General features: G+C 40.9%; 1 protein-coding gene across 2 annotated transcripts in view; it reads left to right on the plus strand.

Annotated features, from left to right (window-relative positions):
- Positions 810-15,618, plus strand: part of LOC109719472 (2-isopropylmalate synthase A-like) — a 67,831-nt gene continuing 53,022 nt past the window's right edge. The window contains exons 1-3 of one of the 2 annotated variants that reach the window (XM_020246182.1): positions 810-1,576; positions 3,525-3,738; positions 3,836-3,916. In XM_020246182.1, the coding sequence (XP_020101771.1) occupies positions 876-1,576; positions 3,525-3,738; positions 3,836-3,916 (996 nt within the window). In that variant the 5' untranslated portion in view covers positions 810-875. The remainder of the gene's footprint in view (positions 1,577-3,524; positions 3,739-3,835; positions 3,917-15,618) is intronic. The other variant, XM_020246183.1, reaches the window with a different exon arrangement.

Below are 15,618 nucleotides of genomic sequence, written 5' to 3' on the forward strand. Positions count from 1 at the left end.
TCCATAGAGCCGGAATCGAGCGAGCCGGCTGATGATCGCGATAAAGGTATCGCGCCATAGCTAGAGACCACTCGAGTTGGTTTCACATTTTGGTTTAGTTGCATTATCCTTTATATCATCTTTTGTATTATGATAATTATAGATATTTAAATGAAAGAACATGAACGTTGTCAAAGGATTTATATTTTAATGCAAAGAGTTTTATTTTGGAGTTTTGTGTGACGAAAAGAGAAGAAATGATGATAAAGTAAAGAATGCAAATGTAAAGGTTGAATGTATGTATGTGATTTAAAGTTAATCATATTATTTGTATGATATTTAGTTAATAATTTCACTTTAGTTATTGCTTGTCCTCGTGCAAGCCATTATGTATGTTTTGATATGTGCAAATTTTACACTTTATTTGTACTTGTTGTTGAGCCTTGGGCGGACAGGGGAGGTACTGTCCGTTCGGCGTCTGTTCGACGTGCTCGAACCGGCCAAATAGGACCGGACTCGGGGCGTAACACCATCGAAGCCCCCCGCCAAACGCAGGGAGGCTTGGAAGGGGCTACAGTAAAACTCAAGATTATATATATTTATAGATAGATAAATAAATAGATGGGTAGTTTTTTGAGAACAATTAATTTCCAAAAACAAAGAAATTCATTTCTCAAGGCTTAGCGGCCAAGTTTGGTAACCTTTGCGCCGTCAGCTGTGGAAAATATGAACCACAGACGAATCCGTATATCCATTTCGCATCCGACGGCTCTGGCACCATCATCCTCAAACGCCACCTCAAGTGTCGAAATATGTAGTCGCTCACCCCAACTCGTGATAAGCCTCTCGTCGAAGTTAAAACCCTACACACGCTCTCTCTCTCTCTCCTCTCTCCCATGGCTTCTTCCTTCATATTCTCTAATCCCAAGGCCTTCTCCTGTAACCCTAGCATTCACCCATCCCGCTCCCCCCACCTCCTCCTCCCCAAGCCATGGCTCTCCTCTCGCTCCCCCAAAAACCATAGCCTCTCCCGCTCCTCCTCCGCCACCTACGCCGCGCCATGGATCGGCCCCTCCAGAGCCCTCCGCTGCTCCCTCCGCTCACGCCCCGAGTACGTCCCCAACCGCATCGACGACCCCGACTACGTCCGCATCTTCGACACCACCCTCCGCGACGGCGAGCAGTCCCCTGGCGCCACCATGACCAGCGCCGAGAAGCTCGTCGTCGCGCGCCAGCTCGCTCGCCTCGGCGTGGACATCATCGAGGCGGGGTTCCCCGCGTCGTCCCCCGACGACCTCGACGCCGTCCGGTCCATCGCCATCGAGGTTGGGAACACCCCCGTCGGCGAGGACGGGCACGTGCCGGTGATCTGCGGGCTGGCAAGATGCAACAAGAAGGACATCGACGCCGCTTGGGAGGCGGTGCGGCACGCGCGGAAGCCCAGGGTGCACACGTTCATCGCCACCAGCGAGATTCATCTGCGGGATAAGCTTCGGAAGACGAGGGAGGAAGTCGTGAGGATAGCACGCGAGATGGTGGCGTACGCGAGGAGTCTCGGGTGCCAGGATGTTGAGTTCAGCCCGGAGGATGCTGGAAGGTCTTGCTTATACTTTTACCCACTTTCTTTCATATTTTTCGCTTGAGACTCAATCTTGCTTAGTGTCTGTCACATTTTTAGCAAAAAGATTCAATCTCGGCGCACTTCCATTGTGATCTTAAGTTATTGGCTGTTGATTGTTTACTCTGAAATCGTTTTGGTTTGCTTTCATTAGGTTGGTTTTGAGAAGCGGGGTCATTTAGAAATGCTCTGGTGCCGTTGGAAGTGCAAAATTTGTTTTCTTGACCATTTTGTGGATGCTTTGCTTGTAGCCACCTTTTCCTCTGCTACGCACAATAGATAGCGCATATTTGGGAGCAGAGTGGACCTGCAAATCGAGCAGCATCACTTGGCTTTGCATAAAGATGAGACAAACTGGCATTATATGCAGATAGCTAAATTGATATAGCAAAACTTGGCTGACCCACCCTTTGAGATGCAGGGAAAGAACTACTTATGGATGTTTTATAAAATATAATGTGCAAATATAGTCTTGGAAATAAAGTTAAGCAGTCTAAGCAGTCTTTGAATCTCATTTTGTTTGTCAAGTGATTCATTGCGGTCTGAAACTTATATTGAGTTGCTCGCACAAGGTTTTGATTCTTGAAAATGCTCTTTGTCAATTTTTTCAGAGAGTTCACATGTCATGGATTTGCGCTGTGGTTTTTGATGTGCATAGTTACTTGGCATTGAATGTTCAACTGCTGTGATTTGGGTTCTCATTTTTTTCAATATATATCCCAACAAAAGAGGAAATGTGATGGTCTGTTGTAGTTTAATTTGGTAGATTAGGTAGGCTAGCTAGTTCAATTAAATTCTAGCCTGAGTCTGTCAAGTTATCTTTATATTAATGGAATTATTGTGTGTATATTTGATCATATTTTCAGTTTTTTAAAGACTTGTCTTGACTAAATAACTTCTGACTTAATTAGTTTTGTTTTATGGAGGAGAAAAGGAATGCATAATTGACTGAGAACTTCCTGAAGAAAACTCTGCTTGTGACTTGATTTATGGCCATGGTATTCTACAAAAGAAAAACTCTCCTATAGGGTTTAATTGCAAAGTTGGAATCACATATTGGGATTTCATGTACTTTTAAACTTTGTATAATTGGTTTCCTTTTTCTTAAGCATTTAGATTGTTCTGAAGAATGCCTAGATGTCTACATTTTATCTCTTCATTTCCTATTCCCTGAGCTATTACGGTAACTTGTTTTGAAAAATGATTCTGATGCCCACATTTGATATGAGCAATGATAAGTTTTCTTGTTCTTTAACTGCACTGATCATTGAAAACTTTTATTTGGAGCTCTGTGAAGATCTAAGTCTCTCCTTATCTCCCTGTTACTTTCTAATAAAGGAAACTTCACGAGTTAGAGGTATATTTTAGGCCAATGGTTATTACTGAACTTTGAAAATTGGCAAATTGCAACTTGATCAACTTAGATTGCAAACCATGCCAAAAGCTAGTTGGAAACTGCCTGCACTAAAATCTGAATATCGCAGATGCATTTGGCATTGTTTATACATATATATGTATACATATATATGCATACATATATATATGTATATTTTGTTGTTTTTTTACGAGTTCTGTTGTTATGGCATGCAGCTCTGGTAGTTTGCGACTCATCATTTATGAAGAAAAAAAGAAGAAACAAATAAAAGCTTTTCTCTATTTGGACAAATTAATTGCTTTTGACTATGTTAGAACATTTTGTCTGGCAGCTCACTAATTATCTTTAATTATCCTGTCATAAATTATCTTTTTTTAATTTTTTCTCAGCTTATTATTCTCGTAGGTAAACTGAGTTACAAATATCAAAAAAGTGCTTTTGTTTAGATAAATTTAGATTGCATTAGCTAGTATTCTGAGAGAAATTGCCTGCTTTTTGATTTGTGATGGGGCTTGCAAGTTTGACGTTTTCCCTTTTAAATTTAAACTTCAGATCTGATAGGGAGTTCCTCTATCATGTCTTAGAGGAAGTCATTAAAGCAGGGGCAACAACTCTCAACATTCCTGATACTGTTGGTTGTACTGCTTCTTCTCAATTTAGAAAGCTGATTGCTGACATAAAAGCGAAGACCCCTGGGATTGAAAATGTGATCATATCTACCCATTGTCAGAATGACCTTGGACTTGCTACTGCCAACACATTAGAGGTGGTGTTTGTCTTCATTTCTTTGTTATCTTCTGTTTTGACTTATTTTTTGTTTTTCCTCTTTTAATCATCTGACCTCTTGAGCAATCTAAATTCAGGGTGTTAATGCAGGCGCTCGGCAAGTAGAGGTCACTATCAATGGTATTGGGGAAAGAGCTGGAAATGCTTCTTTGGAAGAGGTGAATACATCTTACAATTTTGGCTTATCTTTGGAATGATGAAACATGAGATGCAACTAATATTATCTTTCACTAACAACTTGATAATTGTAAAATGTAGGAATTATGATTCTAATAAGAACTTACCTTATGCGTATTTAATTTTCAGTTCTTGAGCAAGTGAATTTGCCATTAACTATAATGAACTGACCATAGAGAGTAATGTATTGACAAATAATTAGGAAAACTTCACTTATCAAATACATAAATATGCAGCCACTTTTTAAAGCATACTATATATAATACTGAAATCCTGAAATCCCGAAAGGAAGTATAGTCTCGATAATTTGAAAGCAAGATTGTTTGGCTACTTATAGTATGCAAAACTTGATACATTGTGAATGAATTTTTCTTAACTACCAATGCTCAAATCCTATGTATCATGAACACTTCTGTAAGCCTCGCGTGTTCGTGTCGGATGCGCGCGTGTCCGTGTCGGACACGTGTCCGATGTGGACACTCGTTGGACGCCCATTTAATGCCGATTCATAACGCATACAACTAAAAAATATATATATATCTATTTTTATTTTATTTTTTCTATGCATATATAATGTAAGATGATAAATATTTAAGATTTTTGATGAATGCATACAATTTCTTTTTGACAATATAAATAAATTATGTATGGTGGAGAATTTCTTTTCTTAAAATATATGAACTATCAATAAAAATTTTACTAACTTTAATTCGTATGAGAAATATAATAATATTTTACCAAAATTAATATTTTATACATAATAAAAATATATTAGGCTAGAATACTATTAATAGCACCAATGATTTGGTGCTATTAAGTTTTCTGCCCTTGGATTAAAAGATGTGCGGTTAGGATGATGTGGGCCCCCTAGGGTTGAGTGGGTGGTTAGTTGAATAGTATAATCGAACGGATGAAAATGATAAAAGAGGTAAATTTAACGGCAGAAAACTTGATAGCACCAAATGCTTCGCGCTATCGATAGTATTCCAACCGGACTCTTATTGTATTATTAATATTATATTTTATTAGTAGTGTCCATGCCGTATCCGTGTCCTAATTTTTTGAAAGTTGTCGAGTCATGGTGTTTGAGTCGTGTCGTATCTCGTGTCCCGTGTCAGTGTCCGTGACGCCTAGCTCAAATCCATCTGAAACTTTTTGTTGTTCAACAGCTAAATTAGGTGTTTTATTTTTCCCGTCAGTGTTGCTAGTACTATCAAAATTGACATTACCACAGGTGACATAGTAGGGACGGGGAGAAAAAAAAATCACCACAAAAAACCTTATCGTGATTGGGGGGGCAGGGGAAGAAAAACTATTAGGGGGGAGGAAGGGGAAAACAAAAACTAAACCATCGATTTGGGGAGATGGGGGAGGAGGAAAAAAAAACCACCATAAAAAAACCCATTGGGGGTGGGAGGGGAAAAAACCATAAAAAAACAAAAGAAAACCCATGGGGGGTGTAGGGGAAAAAAGATAACAGAAAAAAACCTCAGAGTTGATGTGGGGGAAGGAAGGGAAAAAAGACCCTTGGGTGTGGTTGAGGTTGGGGGTTGCGGGGAGGAAAAAAAACCACCCAAAAAATAGAAAAAAAACCTTGGGGGCCGAGAAGGGGACGGAAATGAATAAAAAAAATCCACCAACTGAGGGTAGGGGAGAGGTGAGGAAAAAAAACACAAAAAAAAACCATCAGGGGGGATGGGGAGGGGAAAAAAAAAACCTAACCCATCGGGTTGGAGGGAAGAAAAAAACCACTAAAAAAAACCTATCGGAGGGGGCGGGCATAAAAAAAAAAATCAGTGGGAGGGGAGGGAGGGGGCCGGCACAAGGGAGGCGAAAGGAAAAAAAACCACCACAAAAGAAAATCCATCGAGTTTGGAGGGAAGGGAGAAAAAAAACATCAAAAATATAAAAAAAACCATGGGGTAGGGGTCGGGGGAAGGAAAAAAAACCACCCAACAAAAAATCCCATCATGGGGGAGAAAAAAAACCCATCAGGGGTGGAGTGGGGAAGGAAAGAAAAAAAAGGCCTCGGGTTTGGGGGGAGGAGGAAGGAAAAAATAAAAAAAAACCACCAAAAAACATAAAAAAAAATTAGGAGAGGGGGGGGGGGTGNGGGTGTGGAGAAAAAAAACTACTAAAAAACTAAAAACCTATTAGCCGGAGAGGGGGGTGGCACAGTAGGGGGAAGAAAAAATAAAATGACAAAAAAAACCATTGGCAGACGCAGGTGCGGACGGTGAGCATGATGGTGCGGCGGCACTTTGGGGGGAAGGGAAGAAAAAAGAACATCGGCATGGTCAGCATTGTGCCGCGATGCTCGCTTGGATATCGCTCTGTCTTGCGCAATACCCAAGGAGATATCGAGAGGGGGGGTCCTGTGAGACCCCCCTGTATGCACGCACCATGCCATATTTTGAGCCTTGGCTAGTATTTTTGATAGAGGAGGCTTCGGTTAGGAAATATTATTGGAAGCTAGCATTGCATGACTGAGAACTTATTTCTGCACAAATTATTGTGCACAACATACTTCCATCTTTGTAGAACTCAATAATTGAAAATTTTTTTCTTTTGATGACCATTTGGAATACTGATTGAATTCTGTACTAGCACAGTTTAATATGTGAGGATTTGGTAGAGTAATATAATTGCATGTATGTGAGCCATATGAAGTTTACTTTAGGTCATGCATAGCTTAGCTTTTGGCTTAATCAGGTCGTGCTTCTGGCCCATTTAATAATGTTTGGCAATTGTTAGTTACGGCGGCTTTCATGTCGGCGATGCGATAACTATGGTTGGCGAGTCGAATGTGGAAACTCGGAAGCTGGAGCTTCTGCATTGGGATCAAGTTACCAAATTGATGGAGCATCTGTCAAATATTGAAATATGCCCTTCATGTGCATTCACACTCTCATGAGTAGAAAAAAAATGGCTACCGTATCCATGGCGATATAAACAGAGGCCTATTTTATTATCTATCCTTACTCAAGAGACCATGGCTATGACAATTATGGTGAGGTAGCAAGGTCTCATTGCTGGCCTTGGAGGCATTAAATCCATTGTGGAAGATTTCTTGAAGAAGTTTGAGGAATCTTTTGGAGTAATTTTGGGGATTAATGAAAAATTGGTTACATATTATTTCATGCTATCATATAGGTGTGTATAAAAACAAAGTCTAATAAGGATGGTTATACTTAAATATAAATATAGAAATTGTTTTTCCTATATTATTTCAAATTGCTTTTTTATTTTGTCTATTAGATACCTAAAGAAATAAATTTCTTAAGTTTCTTGAACGACGGGTATTTTGGTTGATAATTAACAACACTTTTAGAATATTTGCCAAATGACTTTTTGCACTGTACAACACTTGGTTAACAAGATTAGCTAAACATTTTACAACTTCTTTAATTGCACATTACTGTATCATTGTCATTTTCAACAGCACTACACCTAATAGCTTGGCGAAACAAAGGCCTTAATCTTTTATGGAAATTGTGGATATTCAGTTGACGTAATTTGCTTTATCTTATGTATATTAATGTCTCGTTTTTATCTTCTTTAAGGAGCTATTTGGTTGTAGTTGTAAATACAGTGTAATTTGAGGTGCATGCAAAATAGAGGTGCAGTAGATATATTTGCATAGCCTGTTTAGCAGTCTGTAGTTGAGTGTGATGTAACTAATAACATTTTTTTGATTGCTTGTAGTTCGAAACTTATTTGCAGATTTTGTTATTTTGTATGTGGGATGGTGGGATTACCCTATGAAAGATAGAAGTATAGTGTTTTTTTTTGGTTTTAAAATATAGGAAGTAGGTAGGTAAGATTGCCCTTATTTATAGTTACTCTCTCTGACTCCCTATTTTTCATGTGACGCCCCTAAGATTTGGAGTAGTCCTATATAAAAGGTATATAGGGTTAAACCTCTTAACCCGATTAGAGCATGGTTAGGCCCAAGAGGTTAGGAGGGTTGAGCGAGCCTAGGGCAAGAGATGGCTGACCGTTCTACTCCTGGGAAGCGGGTGCCACAGTTGGTATCAGAGCCAATCACTAGTTGGAACTGTGGTATGAGTTTTGGCCGAGCTATGGTATATGGTAGGCAGAGCGCAGCTCCCAGCTGATGGCCGTTGTGGATGAAGCGCGGCTCCTCACAAGGTCGGCTAAGACTAGCGAGATGAGCCTCATATCGCCCAGTGCATGTGAGTGTGTTTAAGGGCCCGTTTGGCCTAGCTTCTGGAAAAGTGATTTCTGCAGAAATGATTTTAGTTTGGAAAGGTGATTTCTGTTAAAAGCTGTAGAGCGTTTGGCTGAGTCTGATAGAAAAGTGATTGTGCTGAAGTGATTTTAGAAAGCTGTTTGGCAAATTTTTTTGCTGAAGTGATTTTGTAATGCTATTTAACATTAGTAGATGTTATTATTATATGCAAAAGAAGCTATTTGCTCTAAATATTCCTCTTTTCCATAAGCAGGATACATATACTACAAGTAGTACAAAAATCCACCAAGTCACATTTGCTAATCCGACGTTAAATAATCGAAATTTATTAACCATATTTTACTCTTAATCGTTCCCCTCATAAACCTCCAGGTGCTAAAATAATACAAGAGGCCAATGCTCTTCTTCAATCACTACACGCCATAATTGTAACATCCCCTTACACATTTGGAGGGACAATTACCTCTACTTAAGTACCCATAGTGTGATATTTTTCAATGCATAAGTAATTGGCTCTTTATGTCCTTAGGTAGTGATGGACTCCTTGTACACAGGGCACTCGAGAAGAGTTCATCTTTGCATCATTTCGACTAATTTCGGCGAAGCCGGAGCTCGTCGGCGCGGATTCGGCCAAGCCGGCGGGATCCGTCTTTGCCGGATCACGCCGGCGGGGATCCAGGGACAGATCTGGTGTCGGGCGCGGATTTAGGGCCAGATCTAGTGCCGGGCGCGGATTAGAGAGAGAAATCAAGAGAGGGAGGGAGATAAATCTGTATGAAAAAAAAAAACATTCTCCTTGAAAAAAAAAAAGGGAGTACCTTGGAGGTTCGCCGGAGAAAAACTCGTCGGAGACTCGCCGGAGAAAAAACTCGCTGGTAGGAAAGGCGTCGCCGGAGAGGAAAAGAGGAGAGAGATGAAAAAGAGAGGATAGGAGAGTGATTAGATGAAGAAGAGAGGAGAAGAGTGTTTTTTTTTTTTTGGAGAGTAGGTGGCTGTGAGTAATGGGAAAGAGTAATGGGAGAGATAGTATTATAATTATAAAAGGACATGATAGACGGACATGATAGAATTGTGTTGATTGTTTAAGGGTAATTCCGGTATTTTCATAAAAAAATTTAAGTGGGTTTCAGCTTGTGCTGGAATCTGTTTTGAAAAGCAGGTTTTTTTAGCTTCTGCTTTTGGGAGTTAAAGAATTATTTTCAGCTTTTAGAAAGCAAAATCAGATTTTTAAAATACCTCTACCAAACACTCTATTGGGCCTAAAAGTGATTTTCAGCTGAAAATCACTTTCAAGTAGCTTGGCCAAACAGGGCCTAAGTCTGACGAGGATGTTAGGTCTTAAAGGGGAAGGGGAAGGGAAAAAGGAAAGGAAGGGGTTTGGTGGGGGGGAATGTGAGTCATGTGACACTCCTAGGATTTTGAATAGTTGTATATAAAAATATAGTAGGGCTAAACCTCTTAACCCGACTATAGCATTTTGTCCAATGGTTAGGCCCAAGAGGTTAAGAGGGTTGAGCGAGTTTAGGGCTAGAGTAGTTCTAGGATAGGTGACCCCCCTGGGAGGCCGGACGTTACATTCCAACTATGGCCACTTGGGGTGTAGGCCAAAATGCTGTATGTAGATGCAACTACAACAAACCCAATGGAATTTTAGACTTTTCTATAGTTATACTTGCATTGTAGGTTAAAATGCAAGCAACAAAAATGCCCCTTCGGCATTAAGCTAGTCTAGAAATTATGCACTTGGCTATTTGTGGAAGGATGAAACAAAACACTGAACCTTGAACTAGCATGTGATTGCTTTGAGTTTCTTAAACTTCCAAGTTCTGGTAATTTAGAACCTGAAATCTGTTAGTTATACAATGTGGTCCAAATATTTAATATTTTTCCAGGGGTGTAAGCAAACGATATAAACTTTGATCACTTAATGCACAAAATGACAAATAACCATTAATAACATGAATTAGACGTAAAGCAATCCGGCAAAGTTGCATAATCTCTGTGGAAGCAAGTACTATGCTTTGTTCATAAACTATTATTGCTGTCCCCAAGTATTTTCGGGAACTTAGTTTGGTCTTTGAAAATGTGAAGCATTGATTAGCATTTTTGTCACGCCCGGGTACCAGCGAAAGCATATCCGGTACGTGCACAGACCCGCCATACACCTGCAGTATATAAGGCGTCTACCAGAAACAAGTCGATAGGAGTAAAACATAAAAGAATCCTATCATGATATCAGAGCAAAGTACCAGACGATAAAGTTAACAATAGAAGAACAAGGAGTAACCAAACCAAAATCTCACATCCACGAGAAGTAAGAAACTATAATCACTGGTTCCATATACACACACACACATATATATATATATATATATATATATATATATATATATATATATATATATATATCACAGGGTTACTCAAAACACAGGTACAGTGGTAGTCTCTCTATACACAGGGACATCACCCTCGGCTGAAACCTGAGTAGCAAGGTGATCGACTAGCATACTCCTAGCAATGTCTAGCTAGACGCGACTCTCTTGCCACGATCCCTAGCCTCTCCTGTAGAAGGCTCTGTAAAAACAACCATAAAAAGGGCGTGAGAACTATTAACAATAGTTCTCAGTGGGTAAGCCGCCAGCCTCGGCGAATTACACCACTAGGCTCATGATGTACTAACTGAAAGTAAAAGCGATAATTGCATGATGTATATATATGCAATGCTAACAGGCAATAGGCATGTAATCAACATGTAATCATGATTTCTGCAGTAATGAATCAGCTGAGTAATAGAAGCATAGCAACTACTATAAACACGAACATAAACATGAATGTGTAAGTAAATACTGTACACTATAACGGATGAGCATTCATTAATGTCCTTATCATTTAGTACTTTCATTTCGTTCATCAGGACCTATCCAAGGTAGTCTAGCTTGCGCCGCGCCTAATGGCCCCGTGGTAGTATACACTCCCCACGGCAATCCACTTCGGCACCCAATCCCGCACGGGCGAGCAACTGTCGTGTAGGCGAACTCCGGAGTGCCGGCTTGTAGGGAGCTATCCTCACAAGCGTGTGCGATTGAGCACAATGGCAAGTAAGCAAAGTCCATGGTCCAACATATCTCAAATATCATGGCATAGTACACTATGTTGTCATTCTCGATCTATTGATCGGAATTCTCAATATAATAAACAATGAAACTTGCTAGTACCCACTAGATTAGTAAACGCATAAAAGTAATGCCAATTGACATAATACATTAGAAACTTCCCACTACTAATACACTATCAATAGGGTCAAGAGAATGTCATTGTTCTCTACTTTGTGGAAGCATAATAAACTTATCACTTGGTTATTCTACTGAACTAATCAGGAACACTTTAATACATGAATACTTTATGTATGAATACTTTATGCATGACCATTCTCTACTTCATAGAGGTTTCATTTCAATTGTATCAAACCTTGTGGCAAGATTATTCCAATCCTTTATCATTCTGATAAACACAATAACGCACAATCAAGCCAATTCTATAGTAACATATAGAACATAGGGGAGCTTCACTTGCTCTGGTTAGGTCAAACCCACCTATTACTAAGCTCAAATCAGCTCAAATGAATTCCAAGAGTTAACTCAACTAGGCCACGACCCTGCTGAACCTGAAACATAAGAATCACGTCACAACGATTACTAACAGTCCAATTTCGGCGAAATACTCAATTGTACTATCTTGTAACGTAAATCCCTGTTTTGGCTCAGCTCAATACCTCAAGTTAAGCCCCCAAAAGCTCTCACTGATCAGCAGAAAATGATCCAAGGGTCGATCGCAATCCTGCTGCGAGCAAACACATAACGACGTCAAAACGCTCCCTTACTAGGTAATATGGCTGAAATCTTACAAATTCAGTTTTCTAACAGGAATTTCTACTTACCCTTGGTTGAAAAATCCTCCCAAACCAGCTTCCAAGAGCACAGGTTCAGCTCAAAGAGGCTCGAAAACCTGCTGCGAAGAATTCAATCCAAACTGCGTCAATTACTCAATTAAACTTCATATAGTCCTGAACTTTTGTCACAATTGACTAATTACCTTTGTCTAGCTTTGCAGCAGCTTAACCCTGGTTTAAATCACAGCTAAATAACTCCTCTCAAGCTGCTGGAATCCTTCTCAAACTCAGCTGGAAGCAATAAAACTGAAATGCGTCAAAAACGAATACTAAACCACAAACTTGAGAGTAATTGAGCTATAAACCTCTCTACAGCGTTCATTCAGCAGCCCCCAGCAATAGACATGAAAATCCTGCTAAAAAACACTTCACTTTACCTTTTAAAAGCCGACCCCAAGTCCACCCAACCAGCAAACGTCGATTGGGACGTGAAATCGGCGCAAAACGGCGACTTTCGCGTAGAGAGAGAAAAACCCTAGAGAGAGAAAGAGGGAGAAGGGGAAGAAGCTTGCTCTAAGCTCCAGCAACTTCTACCGAGCTCCTGGGGTCGTGTTGGGTCAAGTAGATAAGCATAAGATGCTAAAAGACCAAAATGGCCTGACTGCCATGCAGTTGCTGCCTCTGCTGCTTGCTGTACCGGTACAACATAATGCCTGTACCGGTACACAATGCAAAAATGGCCCAATTCGCAGGAGCAATGCACTTTCTTATCTCCGACAATCCAATCACTCTCAAACTTGTCCAAAAACTTGTCTAACCCTTCTAGAACATGTAGGATAGATCCACATCTCATTCCTCACACTCGAACTTCGCAATTTGCAAAAGTTCAGTGTATTACAATTTTCCCATCATATTCAAAATGTTTGTAGATGAATCAAATGGAATAGAGTTGACACTCAGATTCCAAGTAGGTATAATTGGCAATTTAATAATTTATTCATATGGAAATGAGGAATTGTCAGGGCCAATTTTGAAAGCCTTTTTATAATTAATACATTTTTAGAAATCAGAGTTACGGAAAATGTGCCTTTTTTTTTTTTGAATTCAACCTAGCCCACGTGACGTATAGACCCGCCACAAATACAAAATTTCTCTGTCCACTCGGACAAAGTCTCCTTTGTATTTGCACGGTCTACCAACAACAACATCAGGATCACAACCACAATCTACATTCACCAATTCACAAACAATCCATGCGATGCATTTTCATTCATCTAGCGATCCTTAGGGATGATGCATGTATCAAAACACTTCTTAGGCGTTGGATGATGCGATGCACAATACAACAGTCATTCTATTTAAAAGTGCTCCTTACTTGGAAGCTTTGTTTTTAAACTCTATTCATTCATTCATAATAATTATTCAAAAACCTTTTAAAACTGTTTCCCACTCGGAAACTCTATTTTAAAAACCAACTACCTCGAGGGGTAGAAGACTACGATGCATAAATACGTAAATCCAAAACCAAACATTCATAAATCTCCAATTGCATGTATCATAGAAAAACATCAACTCAAACCAGTTCACGAACATTCAAATATTCATAGTGATCATCTAACTGAACCATTTAATTATTTAAATTACTAATGCGGAAATGAAACATAACCAGGGTGACGGTCGCTACTGCAGTTTAGCTAGTACGTTCTCCCGTTGCACCAAGAATCAACTCCTCGCCCGGGTTAGCTAGGAAAATGGGTGGTGAAAAACCACAATCAAGGTTTCCTAATGGGTACGACAGAGCCACGAAGGCAAATCGTATTCACTGGAAAATAAAGGAGATAGAACAAACTTATATATGTGTAAGGATATGAAGAACAACTACAGTAGCTATAACAACAGATATAATAGAGAGCAAGTAATAAAACTGCGACTGTAAGGAATACAATACTGAGCATGCCTCAAGGTAATCAAACCAAAACTGTACCCAATCCGGTGCCTGCTGTATTGGTTCGCAGACCTCAAGCGTTGCCTGTCATATTTCTTGCACCGACCTGATTCATCTGTCCATTGAACGACCTATCCGGATAAGTACACTTTCGGTCGGAGGCCAAACCGATCTGGTGTCAATGAATACACTCAAGTGCTGTGACTAGATCATGCTGATATGCTCAATGCGAAAACTGACAGAAAGCCAGTGCCTTGGCCGAAGCCAGATACAAGGGCGTACAACGCCGAACCACGATCAACTAGATCGAAACACGACAAGTAGTTGATGTGTTGCCTGGACTCGAGATCCACAGATACACAACATATGCAAGCCTGCTCTACATGTCTATCAACAACTATCATCGTGCAAGTAACACGTATAGATGAACGAACGATAAGCACAAGTAATCGGCATGTAGAGACTACGATACTGATATAGAAGAACAGAGGAAAGTGAAACGATCTCACTGACTACCAGCTCAGAGCACCCACTTGTCACAATTGCGTCGGAAACCTGGGTGTGCAACAAGTCAACCGGACCTACGAAGATCAACCGGGTCGGTAACCAATCCACCAATCTAAAATACCCAACTCACAAACCCCACACAATTCCCCAAAATTGGTTCCCTAAAACCAATCACCGTAACTCGCCGGAAGTTTCGAAAATCACACTGGGACGCTGTCGGGACCCCCTAAGTGTCCCAAAAGTCACCGACTCGTGCCACGAGTCACCCGCTGCCACAAAACACAGCGATTTGGATGTCTTGGCAGCAAACACAAGATTACACAACCAAACAATTATCGCCGGATAATTGTTCGGATCCGAGTTCCCGGAAGTGTCAATTTCGACACCGGAACCCACCGTCACTCACCCGTCATCTCCGAACCCACGATATGTCGATGGTGACTAGCCGACAAGGCTCAGCGACACAACACAAGGCAAACTCACACCGTCTGATGAAATCTGAATCGAAATCGCGTTTCGCAGGCGAATTTCACCGACAAACGCACCGAAATCGACTTTTGATTTCCGCGAAGGCTATCAGACCTTGGACAATCAGTCTAGAGGTCACCACATACACTTACGTACTGCCCACAGTAGCCACAAGATGCACAATTGCATAAAAGTCCTTATATTTACATAAAATCCTATTATTTTATGTAAATAAGGTGATTTTTTGGCTCGTTAACACAAACCGAGGACTTTCGAGGTCCGCCAAGACACGTATTGATAGGTCTCGACGTGTCGGAGGTCGTGCTCACGATTCGGAGCACAACGGCTCACTGTGGGAGGCGCGGGAGCGACCCAAATATTCAGCGAACAGTGCGCACTCGGGGAAAACCGCGCCAACAACGCAACTTCGGAAGCCGCTGATCCAAAGTGAGGTGAGCATTGTGATCGGCACTAACCAGTGATCATCGTGCTCGCCTCCGGAGGCATCGGGACAGCCTCGGATCGCCGAAAAAGTGTGCGCAACCAGAACAGCAACCAAAAACGGCACTGCGAAGGCTTACCGGAGCAGTGCGGGCTAGGGCACGGTCGGCGGCAGCACTGCGGCGGGCTCGCGGGAGGCCGACGGGTGCGGCCGACGTGG

This window comes from Ananas comosus, linkage group 13, assembly GCF_001540865.1.
Source record: "Ananas comosus cultivar F153 linkage group 13, ASM154086v1, whole genome shotgun sequence".
NCBI lineage: Eukaryota > Viridiplantae > Streptophyta > Magnoliopsida > Poales > Bromeliaceae > Ananas > Ananas comosus.